Source organism: Athene noctua, chromosome 2, assembly GCF_965140245.1.
Source record: "Athene noctua chromosome 2, bAthNoc1.hap1.1, whole genome shotgun sequence".
Classification (NCBI taxonomy): domain Eukaryota; kingdom Metazoa; phylum Chordata; class Aves; order Strigiformes; family Strigidae; genus Athene; species Athene noctua.
In genome coordinates this window covers 44,659,327-44,679,781 of record NC_134038.1, presented here as the reverse complement: position 1 = coordinate 44,679,781, position 20,455 = coordinate 44,659,327, and the positions used below count along the sequence as shown (strand labels likewise).

At 38.0% G+C, this 20,455-nt stretch overlaps 1 protein-coding gene across 8 annotated transcripts in view; it reads right to left on the bottom strand.

Annotated features, from left to right (window-relative positions):
* The window catches only part of ST18 (ST18 C2H2C-type zinc finger transcription factor), a 170,424-nt gene that overhangs the window by 14,647 nt on the left and 135,322 nt on the right, over positions 1 to 20,455 (bottom strand). For all 8 annotated transcript variants that reach the window (XM_074898970.1, XM_074898969.1, XM_074898964.1 and 5 more), the window contains 5 exons: positions 20,216 to 20,427; positions 11,442 to 11,687; positions 5,306 to 5,421; positions 2,408 to 2,470; positions 1,561 to 1,629 (listed from right to left, as the gene is read on the bottom strand). In XM_074898970.1, coding sequence (XP_074755071.1) covers positions 1,561 to 1,629; positions 2,408 to 2,470; positions 5,306 to 5,421; positions 11,442 to 11,687; positions 20,216 to 20,427 — 706 coding nt within the window. The remainder of the gene's footprint in view (positions 1 to 1,560; positions 1,630 to 2,407; positions 2,471 to 5,305; positions 5,422 to 11,441; positions 11,688 to 20,215; positions 20,428 to 20,455) is intronic.

Here is a 20,455-nt window from a genome sequence, read left to right as displayed (position 1 = left end):
CAACATATTTCTGTCTGTGAAATGTTCATGAACTTTGACTTTGTCTTTCACAACTCACTTATTATACATGGCGTACAGTGTGCAGTTTGTCATTTAAGTCATATGCTGTTGCTCCTCTTTCCTTATGGCATGACCAAAACTCTAGAAGCTTTAGTGGAAAAATAACCATATTGGTATGCAAATTTCCTTATTCACACATGAATATGGGGGGGGGTGGGGGGGTGCTGCATGAGGCGCAACTATTCAAAATATTTGTGTGACTGTCTATGTATGGCAGAAAGCCAACAAAAGCAGGGACAAATATATATGACTCAGCAAATGATTTCAAATTTGTCAGCATTTTCGCAAATCAGTTTCTTGCTTCTTGTGCTGCTCTTTTTAAAACAAACTAAACCTAAATTTTATACCTTTGAGACTCTGAGATGGAAAAACTGAAGCATTATGCCTGTGTGTCAGTTTACCTACTGACTTTGGGAACTGCTTTGATCAATTACCCATATAAATGGCCTTTCTTTGCCATTTTGCGGTATCTCCAACAGGTTCAACTCCATAGCCACCATTGGTTCAGCATTTTGTTTATAATTCAAGTTGTCAGACTAGAAGATAAGACCACTAACATTTGGTCTGAAGAAGTTGTGACTAAACACTGAGTCAAGCATAAATATAGTCACTCCTACTATTAATATCATTAGAAAAGCACAATAGTGCCATGATCAGACTATTTTCTTCTATCTATCTGGACTAGGAATGAACCTAAAGGACAGAAAGGACAGTCACAGGATTCTCCCCTTTTTACATGCATTCACGAGTTTTTCCAAGCCATCTATTATGGGATCCAATTTACAAGTTGCAGAGGGAAAGCTATGAAAGAACTCTAATTATCCTTTCCTATTCCCTACATCCTTATTGACAAAGCCAATTCAATAACTAGATGACTGGTTGCCAGTGCCACTCTTGACTACAGATTTTTGAAATATTCATATGTCCCTATACATCTGTCTATATAGCAGAGCCTGCACAGTCCTTTTATAAGTGACATTTCATGGTGAGAATTATGCCAGCACAAAATCATATGACTTGATGTCTGCTTCAATGACATTAAACTCATAGTATATGGTAGTGAATGATAAAAAGTGATTTGCAGATTTCTGGTCTTGTTTTTAGATTTATTCTAACTAGATTTATTTCTAACTAAATAATTCTAATTTATTCTAACAGGATCAGACTGAGTTATTTGCCAGATCTGTCTTACATGTTAGATATTTTCTATGTCTCGCTGATTTAGAAATACTGAGAGAACAGCATCTCTTTTAGCATTTACAATTTTTTTCCCCTAGGTCCTGGTTAATTCATGAAAATGAAGTGGAACAAAAATGAAGAGACACAAATGGAGAAAAGTAAACTCTATTTCACTCATAACCTTTCAAACCAATTCACTGCAGAATTTGGACAAAGGTTTGACACAACTCAGAGCAATTCAAGTGAACAACTGCATTAAAGTAGGGGACATGTTGATTGAAGATAAATAACAAGAACATTTGTGCTATTTTCAATACTTACTTAAGCTCCTGAGAGTTAGCAGCCATAAGGGATTTTAATGTCTTGTCAGCTAGTGGGCACCCAGAAACGCTGAAAAAAAAATGATGTGAAATATTTTACTAAAACAGTTTTTTATTTTTCTTTAAAGAGCAATCTCCAGACAATCTATGACTTAGAATGGGGAAAAAAGAGATAAATATTTGCTCTTGGCAGAGGAGGAGCAGCCAATATCAGTCTGTAGTTCTTATATTACTGGAAAGATACACAGTGAGGGCCAAAAGTTTCTAAGCCCCTGTAAAGTTTTGCGTGGGGAGGCAGTGGTACACAGAGTCTATGTAGCCTACATGAAGGGCAGGTAGAGCGTAATGGTCCATGTGGCTGGGGAAAGGCAGAAACTGCTTCCATCCTGCTCACAAAAGGAAAGTCAGGAAGTTATTGTTTCAACCCCTAGGTTGACAGTGGGCTATTCTGAGGAAAATATTTAGCAACCTCAGATTATGTTAACAGATCTATGACTTTCAAAACCATTCATAGAGGTATCTGCAGAAACTTCATTAAAATTTCATGCACTAGCATCTGTACAGAGAGTGCTTGAACACTTAGGGAAATGGAAACTTTACTAAATAAATGACTTATCTGCAGGTCTCAGCTAAAATATGCAGCTATGGTAATAAGCATATGCTGCTTAACTCAGTCTACTGAGCCCAGACCTTCACAAAATATAAAAAAATCTAGCCACATTTCTGTCTGGATTATTTTCTGCAAATTATTTTTGGATACTTATGCATGGTTAGTATAAAAATGTTCAAAGATGACAATAGCTAAAAGAAGCTCTATTTCCTGCTTTAGGCTTCCTGTTGTTTCTTACCTGCGGTGTGAGGCATAGTTTCCTGTTACATGACCGCTACCATCACATCCTGGAGTTGGACAGCTATGCAAAGAAGATGCAGTAAGAACTTAGAGTATGTATAATACACCACATAGATCACCCTACTCTGCAGTAAATTACGTAATGATCCTTAGGTCAACCACAATCATCACTGTGCGTCTCAACACTATCATGACACTACAGAAAACTATCAAAACTTATACAACACTTCTAGTTTTCAATTATTACTTGAAGTAGAGATGGAAAAAAGTTTTCCTATTTCCACCGTGCAAATGAGTCAAAACCTTATATTTTTATTCTATGTATTGTGAAATCACCACACTTTGTGTAGATTTTTGGTTATGACTTGATTTCTTAAAAGGACAGTTTTATTACTGGTACCAAATTTTCACAGTAATTCATAGGTGTTAGGAGTGAATTTTCTGATTTGACCTCCTGTATAACACAGGCCAGAAAACAGTAATATTCAAAATAATTCCCTCAACTTCTGACTAAAATAAGGCACCTTCTTTAGAAACACATCCAGTCTTTATTTGCTGACATAAGTGAAAAATTAGCTGTTACGGTTGCTTGCAGAACAGAAAGCACATCAAGCTCACACAGCTGAAGTTCAGCATCAGCACAGAAGTTTCCCGAGATGTTTCTCAGCTGAACAGAGAAGTGATACAAAGGTGGTGTACATTTAGCACAACAAATATGTCCCTTTATGCCAAGAGACAAAAGTATGTTTGACCTGGAGAAGGTGTTGTAGCTTCTGTTTCCTCAGCCCTTCTTCAGTCATAGCACTGAGCTCATTTATCAAATTGGGATACAGTCCTCTGCAAGAGGGCAAAGATATCAAGAAATGCAATTTGCTGAAGGGGAGGGTAGATGAATTAAGTATACCTTTCTACAGTATTTTACAACACTAACACCAGCCCTTCAGAGTCACCTTATAAAGGGCTGTGTCTTTCACTGGGCCCATGGATAAGAAGGGCAAGCAGAACCTACAAAATCTTTTAGCTGGTGCTCCGTAGTAATGAGTAAGGGGTACCTGAGATCCTCACCTGGCTATTTTGTCTGAGCTGGCAGAGTGCTAGGAACTTTTTCAAATCTATAAAGAAGCCTTAGGAAGACATCAGCCTCATTTTCACAGCCCAGTTCAACCTGAGCAATGCAGTTATGGGACAATTAACATGGGAAAATAGAAAGCACATGCTAGGAGGTGTTATTTACAAATTAGTTCACTGCAAATGAGCTAATCATGTCAGAAAATTTTTCTCTGCAAGTGCTTATGTCATTTTAAAAGCTTCCTCATGATGGAGCCACCTGTACTGAATTGTTCTGTACATGTCCTGAGCTCAATGGGTCACAGAAATGAAATGTGATCTTTATGGTACCTGTAGATTCTTCTGATAAATTAAAACTATTCATTATTTAATTTTCTGGACAGCTACATTTTAGATACCTGTTTCTACTCACTGTTTGAAAATAATACATTAAAACTGCTGTAAGCTGATCATTGCCCCAGTAAATACTCTGGATATTATTATTTAGGAGAGTAGAAAAGTATTTTACAGACATCTCACAACAGGTCAATATCACAAAGGATTAAATATTACAGAAGAAAAGCCATTAGTCTTCAGCAAATAAACTCTCAGTGATTTTTGTACGCATTTGTTTTAGAAGAGGCAAAACAAAACTGACCTGTAGCAATTTAGGTCATGAACTACAACTGCAGATATAATGTGAAGAGTAGACAACACGCAGACTGCATGGCATGAGGGGAAGGAATCACTCTTCACAGCAGTTTGCCCCAGGGAAATATAATTTCTAGAGACAGAGGTGGATCTAACTCATTCAGTGCCACTGAGTCTGGGGAGCAGGACACAAGGTGATGGGATGTGACTCATTTATGGGTGAGCCTGCAGTGGTTGTTACGGACTTCATCACTAAATGATACAGAGTGCACTTGTCTAGAGAGACCTACTCTGGTTCGGGACAGAAAGAAAAGTCATATAAATGGTTGCTAAATCCTAGTTGACTGTTACAATGAAAACACTCTATTGATATCAAAATGGTGTTGATGTGAATCCAAAGGGTTTCTGTGAAAAGCCTAGACAAGATTTTAAAAAGTAACTAGTGTTATGAGCTGGTTGGGACAATATTACTGACAGGATTCTAAACTGAAACAAGCTGTTGCATGCAGAAAGATTTAATGGAATTATCCTGTTTTCAGTTTTAGATAGTAATGTTTTGGAGCTTAAGACAGAGAAAGGGAGTCTCTGTACTTGAGAAAAGAGAGTATTAGCTTATTCTCCAGGAGTGTGAATTTGTGCATCCACTCGATTTTCAGCAGGACAGAATAACTAACTCTGCTTTGAAAGAAGGAGAGGAAGGAATGAAGCTTACAGGTTAGAAAACCCTGGGGCAGCTCCTGTCTTGTGTTTTATCTTTTTATGAATTTTGCATGTTTCCTATCTGAGAAATCCCCAGCACTTCTCCAAAAACTCTCAACAGTGTATCTATAATAATAATTGTCCATATAAAGTTTTTTAATTATGTAAGCATTAGCACAGCTAATCTGTAGCACACTACAAAACTGTGGTTTTGTTGCCCATTTGTAACCTATCTATCCAAGGAATAAGGAGTGATACCCAGTATTACATTAGTCATGATTCTGTCCAGACCCCCAGGTCTACCCTGGCTTGTTTCAGCTCCAGACCTCACGTCTACCCAGTTGCATAGACACAACAGGGAACTAACTACCTGCAGTGAGCTGTCATGCAGGTCTGCCTGCTCAGCTCCTGTGAATGCACTCCAAACCATCACTGAGAACAACAGCGTAGTCAGTCTTTAGCAGGGTAGAGGAAAACGTGGCATTTTTTTGTGACTCACGTGATGAGTTCCTTTTTGAGATCTCTTGAATGAAGCTTGGGTTTAGGACTTGGTATGGAGACATCTCCTGGATACTTCTTTTCCTCCATATTTTCTGGAGAGCTCACTGGATCTTTCTGAAATGTTAGATGAGAATATGACAAAAGGTTTCTGTCCTCAAGGCCTCCCATATATTCAACAAATAACTTGCTGTAACAAGAAGAGCATCTCTTGTAAAACAAAAAAAAAAGGTCTTAAGCAATGATGGAGAGAGATGAAGAAAGTTTAGTAAATCATAATTTCAGGATCTTATAGTTAGACTTCTAAAAATGTTGAACTGTATATTTGTGAAAGTGTTTCTGAAGGTGAATGCTGTTTTAAGCTGTACATAGGGAAAAATTGGTTCAGATTTATAAGGTGGTGATAAAGACCAAAGAAAAATACCTAGAGAAAATAAAAGCAGTTTTTAAATATATAGAGCCAAATGAGACTTGAAAAAGTATGTTCTTGTTTTCTCTGTGCATGACTGAGTTTTCTATACAGTTCACATGAATACCACTGTACTGTGAATTACAAAATTACAATCATAAAATAAAAAATCCTATTGTACATAAATGTAAATGCAAAGTTTTTAGAGCTGTAGAATATAATGATTTGCTATGCAAAGTGCAGAGTCTTGTTGAAGTAAAAATAAGAACAAAAAACTCTTTGAAATTTTCTTACTAGCAGTCTGCTAAAGGTAATTCTTGATTTCTGTTATTTGTAGATTAAAATCAACACTGCTACAGTGCTGTTTGATGGATGGTATGGATCATGAGTATTCACTCCTTTGGGAAGGCATTTTGGAAATATGGAGTCCTGAAAGGAAATTACTTTTTCTTTTCTGTTTTTTTGTTTGTTTGTTTGTTTGTTTGTGGTTTTTTTCCCCTGAAAAGTCTTCATTGATCACTTCAAAATAGCTTTGTTTATGCTGTTTTGATAATTAATGCCTTCAGTTATTATTATTTTTATGAAGGATAAGTATTTCCTTTCTGGAGGGATGCTCTGTGGATATTGTATCATTCAAGAATTCTCCAAAGCCTATAGCATCAGTTATCAAATCTTTATTAATCCCTTCTGGGAATTCATATTGGTTTTGGGACTCCATTCCTGTACTCAAGTAGGTATCACCCAGAGATTTCTGTCTGTAGGAGCAGAAACTGCTGCTTGTGGTTGAGGGGAGAAGCTCCCAGCTTCTGCTAAACTCATGGGGCTGGTGCCATAGATGCTCTGGGCTTGTACAGCTGATGAACATGCCAGGACAGAGGGACAGGGATGTCTACAGAGCTGTTAACACAGAGCGGAGTGCTGAGGAGAATCTGGACTGAAAATGGAGATTCTGCCTAACGGGACTTGTAAGCTCTGCGGGGGTGTTTCTTCTGATAAAGCTTCCATATGGTCCTCAATTCTGGCAGCTCATCTTTGCCTGTTTGGAGACTGGATCCTCAATATGACTTCCTTCTGCTTTCTGGTACTGGCTACCCACAGCCTACTGAAACTCACACTACATATACATATAGAAGCCATGCCATATTATTACTATATCAATTACTACTGGTTTTTCTAACCACATTTGTGGGGTTAGTTTGTCTGGGAATAATCTCATCTGTTACAAATATAGAAAGCAAGAAGACATATATTCTGCTTTTCTAAAGACTTTCATAGTAATTATTGAGTAATTATTTTAAATAATAAAACAACCCCTGATATATTTCAGGAATTTAGAATTTTATTTCTAAAGCAAAACTTCAGATAAGGAGTAATAGACAAAATTAAATACAATGATAAGTATAGTTAAAATGTTATAAATAATAAATAGTTGAAAATCCTCCAATCATGGAAACTAAACCACTAAAAACCAAAAGTGAAAAATGAATGCTAGGATTCAAGAAACTCCAAAGACTGTTCTCCAACACTGAGATAAATCCTGGTTCCAGTGTCATATGGGGCTGTTTTTACCACTGCAATCTGCAGAATAGGGATATGAGTTCCTGACTCTGTCTGCAGGTTCTGACCTGCCTTTCTTACATACACATAAATGCAACTCCTACAGGTATCACCAGTGTAAGTCACTGGAAAATCAAAAGCTTCCAAAAGAAACAACAAAATGATGACCCTCTGTGGCCAGCTGGAAGGGGTCAGATGTCAAAATAATTTTAAAAAATACAGGTAACGTGGTTTCCGCTTAATATAATGGAGGTTGAAGAAGACTAGCTCATCAGTATTCTCTCTATCAACTAACTGGTAGTCTACATCTGTACCACTGAACTGAGGACCAATGCTGCATTTCTAATAATTTAGTGCACGCCTTGGCTGGATCCTAACTTTGTATCAAGACCAGGCATACATTAGCCTCTTCCACTTCTTGTCAAAGGTCCAACTGAAAGGATCCTGAAGTAGAGGGTGATAGAAAGACCACTCTGACACTGTGTGATATACCCCAGGATGCACTTGCAGCAAATAAAAGTAGCTCTAGCTGTTTGTGCTGCAGGTTTTATTTATATTTTAATGTATATAGCCCGTGTTCTTTATCTCAGATGAAAGATATCTCTTGATCTTTTGCTGGTGATGGACCAGAAATTTGTGTGTGTGAGTTATTCATCATGTCACTGTCTGATACTGGCTGCACAGAGAGGACTGATCAAGAATTATGTATATCAAGGCTTGACAAAATACTACAGTATTACAGTTCACAGCTTCATTTAATGATGTTTCACTGAATCATTTAACAAAAAAAAGATTGCAAGATGAAAGTTGAGTACATCTACAGCTACAGCATAATTCACACTAGAGGGCTTAGAATTGCAGTATTTTCATTTTCTATCTTTGAAAAATTTATTCTTTTCAAATCTTAATTGTGAATTTCCTTAATTGGCTTATTAAGATTTGTAATATTTTTACACCGAAAGCTATACACACACATACATACACGAACAACTACAATTCCATAGTAACTGCCTTTTTGAAAAACAAAAAAAATTAATAAGGACCAAACCGGGAATAAAGTTTGTTTCCTAGTTAACATCCCTTAGTATATTTCTGAGGAATGAGGGAGACATATAGACATTTAAACAGGTGATTTCTTCAGCATTTTCTTAGCACCTTGTTCTACACTTGGTATTATTCAAGCAGCATGAAAACTTCAGATGGGTAGGAACTGCAAAAGGAAGACAGTGCAAAGGGAATGCAGACAAAGGAATACAAGAACTCTGCCTTTCTAGGACATTACATCAGTACATATGGCCCAAAAGGGGCTGCATCTGTCTGAAATAAGTAGGTCAGACCTAAAGACCAAATATTTTTTGGTCCTGTGGATTTGGGACTGAACATAAAACATCATGCTTTGACTTGTGTACTTCTCCAGACCTTTAGCTTTAGAGGGAGAGATAATCTTTTGTGAAAACACCTTTAGCACTTTCAACTTCTTGGTGTGTTCGGTGATGATCACAGCTTGTCAAGTCCAGCCATATGAATAATTTATCCTTTCCCATTTGAATGGATTTCTAACTAAATTTTATTAAAATTCAGAAGAATTCTAGACTAAAAGGAAAATCAGAACCAGCCCAATCAGTCCAGACACTAATATTTTCTGCAAAGAGCATGTGTATATTCACGCATGCACACTACAGGAAGAAAGCAAGCAATGAAACTCCATTAATGTACAGATGGAAGTTTATATTGATTTCAGCAAAGACCAGAACATAATGGTAACATGAATAACAGATAATAGCATCTGGCACTTTTAACATTTTTAAGCCCTGAAATCTTTGGAGAACTGACAGTTGAACTAACTGACAGCTCTAGTTATTTCTCGGCGCTTTCCTTTTGGAGAGATTTTGAGCTTTTTCCAAATTCAGAATTTTTTTTTAAGGGGGCATCTGGACAGGCTATTTCACTGAGAGAGAGAGAGACAATATTTTCTGGAAATTACCACCAAAATTAAGCAACTGTTGTGCATATGAACCAGATAACAATGAATTAGAAATAGATATAATCAGTCATTTTCTTTGCATGAGGATAACTGCCAGTCTTCGATTTGAAAAACAGAGCCTCTGGCCCTGAGATCACTGGACATGTCAAGGCTCCCTGGGATCGCAAAAGCTCACAGCAGAGGTCTGAGGCCAGATCCTTAGTTAGGGACAAACTGCACAGTGTCAAAGCACCAAGCATAAGGGGCAAGAGTGCCTGAGCACAGACCTTTATGTCATGTTGGGTAGTCTGATGATGCTTCCAGCTCCCTGCGCTGGTAAGGGAAATAGCCAGCCACCCATCATGGCCTTCTGAAAGTGGAGCAGAGATTGCAGGGGACACAGAGGTGCTCCTGTCATAGCTCTTGCTGAGCTGTGGTGGCAGCAGGGAGGAGGAGCAGCAGGACAGGCCCCCTGCCAAGTCTGCGACACCGATTGATCCCCTGCAGCAAGGCGGATCTCTCAAAGCTGGATGTGCTTGCTCATTATGCGGCATGAATGGGGAAGAGCCTGAGTCCTCAGCCTACTGCCTCATGTCAAAGGCACTCCAAAACCCTGGTGAAAGGATCATTCTCTCATTGCTCAGGCACGGGGCATCATCACCCCCTATAGAGGTAACCTCAAAGTGCTCTTCAGGACAACCCAGCCTCCGAGAAATGATCCACCGTGGTGCAAACTGTCTCTGGTCTCATTATGACAGGTCTCAGTGCTGACAGATTTTTTGTCTTCACATTACTGAATTATTTTTCATTTCCAGGTATTTTTGGAACTGGAGGCCTGGATCCCCTAACCTCAGCCCTAAGTAGATTTACACCTACCTATGTGTTCTTGAAATGCCGATTTTGATATTTGACCAAAAGATTTTGTAATAAATATAATGTTCAAATGCTATTACTCAATATATAAGAGCAAATAGGGAGGAGATGTATTTGGAGTTGAATAAAAACTCCAAAGTGCAACATTTTTTATTCCAGTTCAGAAAGCTATCACTCAAGCCTGTCTATGTTAATTACCAAGATTTTATTTAATTAGCCCTTAAATGTGTTGATGGTCCCTTCCTGATTTAAGAAAAATGCAGGCAATCCATATTCTGATGGTCAAGCTCAAGAGAAAAAAAAAAGAAACCAAACTTGCCAGCAAAATAGAATTATATGAAAGAAAGACAAAGAAAAGACTATGCTGCCATGTTGCCAAGACAGCATAAATAGACATGAAAGAGCAAAACAGAAACAAAACCAAAATCAAGACAAATATCAACTTGGAAGTGGCAGTCTAGAAGATTAGCCATAAAAGTTGGAAAATTACTAAATAAAAGTATTTGCTGAAATTTTAGTTGCTTATCTTTGTTCCTGAAATTGCATTTTCAAGTTTGGGATTTTACATTTCCTAGGACAGGTTGAAATGGGAAGACACCTCTATACACTCATCTAGTTTTTCTATGCTATTTCCTTATGGGAGAAAAAACATCACAACTGGTGGAAATTATGTACATATCCTCTTATGCCACTTGTAACTAAAACCTTCAGAAATTCCTAACAATTGTGTATTTCCAAATTTGTGCTCTCAGACTGACTTCTGCACTGCTGGGCTCACTTGTAAGATCTAAGACTCACTGGCAGACATTTCTCAAGTTATGGTAAATGTAAAATAAAAAGTTTTCCACTGAAAGAATATTGCAGGAAAGATTCTAAGCACGTGTTTAAATGTTTAGATAATGAGTTATCTGGAATTATATAGAGTTAGTGTGGAAAAATTACTTTTCAGCATGAAAAAAACTGCTTTGGGGTTGGGGTGTGTGTGTGTGGGTGTTGTTTTTTTTTTTTTTCCTCAATGATCCTTAGGTCATTTGGGTGTATGTGCTACAGGACTGAGCCATTAGGAAAAAAAAAAAAAAAGCAGTCTTTAATGGTGGATACCTTAGATCTTAGAGACTTATAGGCATTAACAAGTAGGCTCTGAGAGCAAGATTTTTCAAACTGAGTAGTGATTTTTTATGCCACATCCAAGAGGGTGTTAAAGCCAGCTCAATGTTCACAAACCTCTACCTGTGGAAATTGATTCCCTTTAAACTGCAGTAGAATGATCATCCCAAAGACCACCAGATGTTCACTCATCCAAGGGAAAAAGTTACTCAGAAACTGAAAAAATACCTCTTTTTCTTCTTCTTTCCTGCCATGGGTCTTGCTGTAGTTGATTGGTGTATCCCAGCCTTCCTGTTCACAAAGAGCCTGGTAGAAGGCTGCATTTACCAGGATGCTGCTTGTTTTGAAAGGAGAAGAGGAAGGAGTGGGAAGTGCTGTGCTGGAAGAAGTGAGAGGCATAACTTTGTCTTGGCTTCGATTCTTTTTCATACTCAAATCCAGAGTGCCATTTTCATCCACTTCTATCTCAGCTCCCTGACATGCAACAAGAAACAAGAGGCATGTTTAGATATGGACATGGTGAGGCTGCAACATAACCATGTGGTGCTTTTAAAGGATAAATATAAATGCACGCTTCTATTTAAATTTATCTGAATCTAAAACCAGATTTTCGATTTATATCAGTTAATGTCCAACTCTTAGGCAGACTTAAGAGTAGCTTCAATAATGGTATCCCTGCATCTCAGCTTAAACATAGTAAGTAGAATTTAAATAAGATGCCTTTAAACCATAACCCATACACTCTAAATCTAGTTTTATTTAAAAAAAGTTTAGCTTTAAATCTTCTTGATCTTTTCACTCTTACAGAGAACTATGACCCCAATTCACAGTTAAAAGCATTAATGCATTGTTTAGGTCATCAACAGCATTACTATTACATATCTTCCCTTCCCCCCACACCCCAGAAATTTTACAACATCTGCATCATGGGGAAGAGAAGGAGGGAGCAAGAAATATGCCCAGAAGTAGCACAGTAGGAGAAATTTTCGCTAGGGTTTTGTACATCACTCAGAATAGCATATTGCCTCAATCACAGTTTGACTAGGCCACTAAGGCACAGGTCTGCACTGAGACCGCTAGACTGGGAGCCATAGGAGGATCTTTAGGAAGTTCTCCCTGATGGAGACCTTCAGTATGAGTTAAGAAAGCCTTTTCTACCTGGAAAGTACAGAAAAGAGCAGCCTCTGATTACAGGGGTATGTGCAGTTTGGGGAGAGACCCAGCTTTGCTTCTCAGGCTGGGAGAAGTTCTCACAGCAGCTCCTGCTCATAAGAATGGGCAAGTGCTGCTCAGCTGTACAAGAACAAGGGAAGGAAAGCTCGCTGTTCTGCCTTACCCTGTCTGACCACAGAAAATACAGTACAAACTCCTCTTGGAAGGATGAAAAGCTCTTGAATGTGCAACTTCATAATGGAAAATTTACAAAAAATTTTCTCTCATGCTCAGTATGAAACACTGCATGTTGACACATTGTGTATTTAGGGCTGAGTATAAGACTAGTACTTGCTATTGCCAACAATTACTAAAGTCAGGTAGGGGAAGAGGTGAAAGAGATGTCTTCTGGAGGAGCACTTGATAGTTTAGTTTTGTGTGTTGCCCTGACTAAGGTGAAAAATATTCAGACTATAAATAACTACATCATAGATTTTCACACATAGAATGCTGTAATTAACACTGTTCTCTGTTTTCCTGTTATTGTTATCACTACTATTTTTTATTTACGTCACCACAAAGTTCAGATACTGCTTGGGAATTTGGGGCTAGATTTGTTAGGTGCTGTATAAATGTAGGAGACAGTTGTATAAATCCAGACTGAAACCTCCTACCTTGAGTAATATAAAAGTAAACATGTACCATAAGTGAATCACCTAGATGCTCTGTTGTAAATGGGTATGTCCAGGGAGCAAGCTTCTCCACCTTTCTTAGACCTCTTCCTTGGGAAGGGATGAGACACTGACAGAAAGAGTCCCTTTCTCTTTCTTCCCATTAACTACTGCTGGAGCTTTTAGTAGGGGCAAGCATTTAATGGTTAAAGATAGGACAGAGAAACTTATCCTTGCTGGAACATCTTGAAAACAGTTGTGGTGAAACAGGGAATTTTTCCCCTGTGCTGAAAGTGTGACATGTGACATGGTCACCTTGGTTTGACTGAAGGCAATAGCTTCCTTCATGCAGCCTTGTCTTCTACCACTGCCAGTGGTGACTCATTTAAAGGTAAAATGTGTCTGACAAAATATTTTTAATCAGAAGGAAAATGTTGGTAGAAGATGAAAATTTAAGGCCCAACAATCTCTCCTCATTCAGACAGCCTAACTCCATTTTGTATCCATAGACCTAAAACAGATGCCTACCTAGACCGAAGCACTACCAAGCCATCTGCTTGCCCCCAGTTCAGAAACTCAGGCACCTTTTATGTTTGTTTCTCCTGCATACCAAGTTCACTTTTTCAGTCATACAGCTTAAAGAGAGAGATGTTTTATTATATTTATGGCAAGTAAACACACTTCTAATATTTTCATAATAAGATGCTTTGGTTATATCTTTCTGCCCCTTTTTAGTAAATAGTTTAATCTCCTGTGATAGTTTTAAGCCCTGAATTTGACAGTGCAGCTTATCCTGGATAATAACTTAGTAACCACAACATCTTATGCCATCTGTATAATATCAAATACATTTTTATACTAGCATTAATAAACCTTAGTTACAAAAATCCAAGATATTAACTATATCAGTGCCAAGCACACACTCCAGGATCTGATTATAGCTCTGCCATGATCGCCCCAGTGTTTTTTGGCTTCATAGTTGATATGTAACTATAGCAATGAAACAGAGCTACAGTAATGAAGTTTAATGACCAATGTAAAGTAAAATGCTAAATATTGTAGTTGCTGACATTTTTCATAATAAAAAAACTTGGGTTAAGTCTGCACAACCAACATTCACATAAAATTCCAGACCTCTGTGACAGATGGCTTAGGAAAGGAAGCCATGTGACGGGGCTGCAGTAGTTTTATAGTGCAAAACCCATAAATAGTGCAGATTCTCTGTCACTGACAAAATATCAACTACTCAGAAGGCAACAGCGACAACAAAAAGCACCAAAATCAATCAAACTCCCCTCCTAGATGAAACTGTACATAGAAAAATATCAGGAAACATACTGTCTCTGAGAAACAGATACCATTAGCCACAACAGGGAGCTCTCGCTGATAAGCAGAACATTTAATAACATGGATATTCAAAGCTTCCTCAGCACTTTCCTGAAATTCATGTAGAAGTTGGGTTGTCCAACATGCACCTAATTCTGCTGCGGGAAGGCTGGGTTGTGTGTTTGTGAAGTAGCGTACAGATGGGGTTTAAGTGAGCTCACAGATGCACACAACAATTAAATATAGTCATGGAAAAAATATCCCTTTTTGCCCATCACAGGATGGATCACACGTTTACAGCATGGCTTTTTATTCAGAATGGTATAAAAGAGCTATCACTTTGCTGCCTTCATAGCAAACTCCAAATGGCAGAGCAAAAAGAGAGGATAGTTGGAGATACTGCTCCAGTTTTCATTCCTACTCTCATCCCACCCTCCTCTCAATATGTCTCCTTTGCTTGTTATACCACATTTATTTTTACATTAATTTTAAAATGGAACTAAAAAGACAAAAATGGCAAATGGCAAAAAAATGCTAGAGCAGTGCTATGACATGCTGACAGAAAATGGCACTTACTATGCTTAGCTCAGACTTGTAAAGACTGTGTTCTCCTCAGTGAAGGCAAGATCTTATTACTGTCAACTCTAGTGCATGTGTGAGCAGGCCTATATTTATCCATTTATCATGACATATTTAAAATATAGCTACCAAAACAATGTAAGCTCTTTTGATTCTTCCTTGAAAACATAAGCAAAATAAAGATAAAAATGCATCTTATTATTTCCAAACTTATATTAGTTTGCATCTGTGTAAATCTTTGGAGCTTGACTTTGAACTTATTAACATTTACATTTACACTGGTGTAAACCAGGAAAAAATCCACTGAAACAATGAAGAAAAATCAATGAGGGTGAGAGGATACACATGGTAATTAAATTCAGGTTACTCCTTATCTACTCCCACATCAGTGACAAGTGTAATCACCCCTACAGGTTTTATAAGCAGCTGGAAAAAGGATTCCAGAATAAAAAATGAGATAGAAATGACTGAAGCATATTTTCTTTATTCCAGGATCTATTCAGTGAAAAGATAAGGTACAAGTAGTGCTCTACTATGAATATCTACCTAAAATGAATACTAATATAAATATGTAAACAAAAAAAAACATTTCTATCCTCTTCAAGTGCTTTCTACTTGAAAGTCAAGCTTTTCAGCCTCCTTTATTTTATGACATAAATATTACTGAATATTTTCTAGTACATCATTAAGTCTTGTCCTTAGAACTGAACTACATCAGCTAGGACAATAAAGGATGTTGTTTTTCGTGATAAATTACCCCTGCATTTTTTCATATGCTTTTGGTCCATCTGATCACTCACAACATTTAATACTCTGCAGTGTGTCTCCAGTAACGATTACAAGTTAAGCTTTATCTCATAGCTGGATCAGAAAGAGTGAATTATTGTGTCTGCATGAACCTTATTTCAAACCTGTGACCTTAGGGAGATTATATCATTACATATAAGGGGTTTTATGTATTCTTTGGTTGGCATCAGCCATACAACTTAATACCAAGAAAGTCCAAAGAAACAGCCTTATCAATGATTTTGCATTCCGACTAGCAGTTCGGTCTAGTTTGGAAAGCTCAAAAGAGCAGTTCAGTTCAGGTATTGGAAGTAACTCTGCAACTAGTGTCTTGCCATGTATATGAATATGATTCTTAATACAACTCCATCCAAAAAGAGTACAATCTTTTCCCAGCCAATAAAAATATATACACCTGGTCCTCAGTTCTTCAGACTTAAATTTAAGCAATTGAGTTCTTCTGCAGCAAATTAAAATACTAATTTGGGTCAAAGTAAGAAAATCTGTAACTGCCCAGCAACATCAGAGACAAAAACAGAGTCACAGTTTCAGCCCAGAGCAATTCACAAATTAAAAAAAAGCTAGCCAAGAATGTACTCAAGAAGCAATATGCACAGCAGTATAACAGGATGGTACCTAGTGATATTCTTGGCTGATTTTTCATCCTGTATTTAGCCTTTAAGGTATTTGGAGTAAAGTACTGCCTGACAAACGTGCTGAGTACTAACTACATTGTTGAAATAATTGATGTAATTATCACCATCATCAATATCCAAGAATGGAGAGATGACATAATTTTGTTCAAAAACAGAATTTGAACTTTAAACATTTTTAGCAAGTGTCATTTTTTGTTTTCTTTCAAGGCATAGTGCACATATGCCATTTTGTCTAAACAGGTGGGAAAAACACCAAAACAGTCAACAAAATGTTTGGCAAGCAGTAGTGATGAGGATACAGATAAACTGTATTGCTTGCAGCTACCTCTGTGAGACGTGAATGTGGTGAGGGCTGTAAACAGGGAAGATTCCTAGATGTTATGATGATGTAGATTCTTGCACTGTGCTAGAAACTGAAAGCTAATCCTTCTAGGGGAGTCCTGTTAACTTCAGTGGGAGCTGAATGAAGCTACATAAACCGCAAATCAGATGCAACCAGGAGACTGGTTTGGGGTACTGACTGCATGAGAATTGCCTGATCAGGATTGCATTCAGGGGAACAGTTTACTACAGCCTCAGGTGGAGGTTGAATGGCTCAGAAAATGTAACACTAATGTGGTATTGATTATTTTTTAAAGCAGTATCATCAAGGTATCTGATGGTCTTAGTATTTTGCATGCAGCTGATAGATAATTTATAGAGAAAGCTTAGGATCCATTTTACAGCTCACTTTAGACTAAATTTATTCTTTAAATTGACAAATGTAAATTCATCATTTTAATCTTGAGATATGTGGCAGATCACCTCTGTACATTAGATGTCTTTGGAAGTTTTGCTTACCAATGGCACTGTTAATGTGAAATCTGATTTTTCTAGCCTTGCTACCTTTCTCTCTTTCTTTTGGCTTAGACTCTCCCTTTTGAACTCATATGTAGAGAATGTGAGATCTATATTTGAAAATCCATTAAATTAATGAAATTTGGAACTGTGCTGTAAAAAACCCTACTTTTTAAAATGGTTATCTGTATTTACAGAAAACTGGTGAAGACATCCAACTCTTACTAAAAAAAGGACAACACTCTGGAGGTCCAGAAATAAAATTTAAGAGACAGAGAGAAAAAAAAAAATACTTTGGGTATACATTTATGATCAAAAATGTTTTGGTGTTTTCCCCACATATTTAAGTAAGGTGACATATGCATGCCTTGAGTAAATACAAGAAAATGACACTTGCTTGAAATGTTTGAAGTTCAAGTTCTGCTTTTAAAACTTAGAAGCACATATTTTTATAGCTCTGGCAATTGTGTACCTTGCAAAGGATTTCCTGCAAGTCCAGGAAAACCTCTGCAGTCCCATATGTCTTTGCTCTACCACCACACTGCCTCCCACCTGCAAAGTGTCATGACTTGGATTGCTGGGATGATGCCTGATGCTCATATAAGAGCAAACACCTTTACAAGTCAGCAGCTTTAATCAGCTAAAGTATGGACGATGCTAATCAGGTTTTCTAAGGCAAAGGAACAAAGGAATGTGACAAGGGACAGGGCTGAGAGCTCTGATATTATGGGGCTCTGAACACAGGCACCCCAGACATGTATTTTCAGACCTGGTGAATGTGTGTGTTATCAAGAGTAGAAAAAGGAAATCACTAACTCTGTAGTTGTCTGGTGATGCTGCATTGTTTGAGTCCAAACACTGAAAAAGTCTCAAGAGATGTTTTTTATCATCTAAGAATTTATAAGATGTTCTAGCAGCTAAACATTTACCTTTGCAGCCAATAGCAACCACAAAGCAATTCAGAAACACAGATAAATATATAGTAGTCTCTTTAAAAATAACCTTAGTTCTTGCTCATATTTTAAAATAAGAAAGCTTCTTAATTTAATGGAGTCTGGTGATTTATTTCCACTTTTTTTTTTGTTTGAATCCTGTTTGATAAAATTAAGAAATAGCCAAAACCAAATAAAAGTGTGTTTACTGTGGTTTTGGCCACCAAATCTTTTTGGGGCTTACTTGCCTGTGTTCTGGCCAGAAGCTAATTCTGATTCTTCTGTCAGATGTTTTGTAGCAGTATGCCCTCCAGGAAGTCTGGCAAAAGTGGAGGCAGGCAGATAGCAAGGTATGCAGGTGATTTTCTTTTAGGCTGGATTCCTGGCTGTGGAAAAGGAGTAAGCTATGTGCCCCAAGTGTCCCTCCATATCGTTACTATTATGTTCTCTTCCATTCAAACCTTCCCCATGATTTGGCAACTGTGAAGCAGGTACAGAGGAGAAAATCTTTGGGTTATGCCTGGTCCCTTTACTGCTCTTCTCTGGCAAGAAGGTCTATTGCTGAGGTCAGCCAAAGGCTGTGGCAGCAATTTAATCCAGCCATTGGCATCAGTTTCCATTTCCCTACTAGAAGAAGTCTCTATAGAAGACTGCTAGAAGGAGTTTTCTGCAGCAGATATCAGGGATGGATCTGTCATCTGGGAAGGGTTCTTTGAGCAATCTTTGGGGCAAATAATGTCTGAGTTACAGGGGATGCATGTGGATAGACTCTAAAAAGTCTGGCGCATGGTATCTCCCAACACTGGTGCCAAGATCGAAGACTTCAAGTGTAAAAATCAAAGGCAGCAAAGTAGGGGATACCACTCTGCAAAGGCACAAGGCTTGGAATACCTAATCAGGTGTTGTGCTGGTGGTAAAATCAATGGTTCCACTCAAAGAATAACTCATTGCTAACCTCTTAGTGATGGTGAATGAAGGCCCAGTGAAAATGTAGACCAACAGCTGTGGAAGCTACCTCTAGCCAGACTGAGCTTGATGCTAAAACAGACAAGGTAGCGCAACACCGACTTGCAGAGAAATAGGTAATCTGGCTTTTGGAGCACACATCATGACTCAGAGTCCCACAGCAGAAACACACCTGCTACTGTCTGTTTTGCTAAGTACCTCTTCTCACTCCCCAGTGATGTCTTCTCAGGTTCTTGTAATGGCACCCTCTCATCTACACAGACCTTTCAAAAGTTTCATTGCAGTAGAACATGTGTGACTTTAATACAAATAATAAATGACAATGTTCCCACAACCATGGTCATCAGAAGAAAATCTTGTCTATTTTAATCAGCAGTATAATACTATGTAATGACACAGAAAATAAGGCTCACAGCTCACATAGTACCATTTTTAAATCATAAAGATCTGTGAGAAAATGCAGAGCAGAAACCAAAACATGAAAGCCACACAAACATCTACGCTATTAGGCAGCTTTCCATTATGACAGACTTGCCCAAATTATCTATCTCCAAACGCTGTGGGCCTGATTCTCCTCTCTTGCCAGCCGAAAGGAGATTTTTACCAGAGTCAATTGTTATCTCCGTCCCTTTTCAAACTCATGAGCTCCAAACACAAGAGGCTCAATAGGTGTAGTTCTGTTCCATTGCTAGCAAAGTATCACCTTGATTAATCTTTTTTTTTTTTTTTTTTTAAAGAGCCTCCAAAATGCTCACTTATGGCAGGTTTCAGAGGGAGGAGAATTTCCTCTTTAAACAGATCTAACTCATTATCCACTACAGATTGTTGCTGGATTTCAAATAACCTTATTTTCTCCTTCCACAAAACTCCCCCTTTGTATTTAGGGCTCAATTATGAAAAGAGTAACAACATAATTCCTGCTATTTCTATGACCAGAACTGGTCACTACATTACTGATTTTTTCTCTGTCTCTCTTCAAAAGAGCATGCAAACAGAAGCCTCCTTTTTGGGGATTTAATACAGTCACTAACATGAAAGACAGTTTATTCGCACAGTTCAGTAGCTAGCACACCCTCCAGGTTCTTGGACTACCCTACCTTGGCAGACAGACTCTGTGGTTTGTTGGAGAGGATCTCTGCTGCTTCCCTGCAGCGGGTGGAAAGGTTCAGGATAGCAGCAGCTGCTGCTATGTGGGTGTCTTCACTACATTGACCGTAGCTATAAGAGTTGGCATGGCAAGGGCTCTGTGTGTGGGCGCTAGCACTAGGCAGTCGATTAGAAAATTTCACTGGATTTGAAAAATGCTTTGCTGTTGAAGAGAGATTTGATTAGCAATT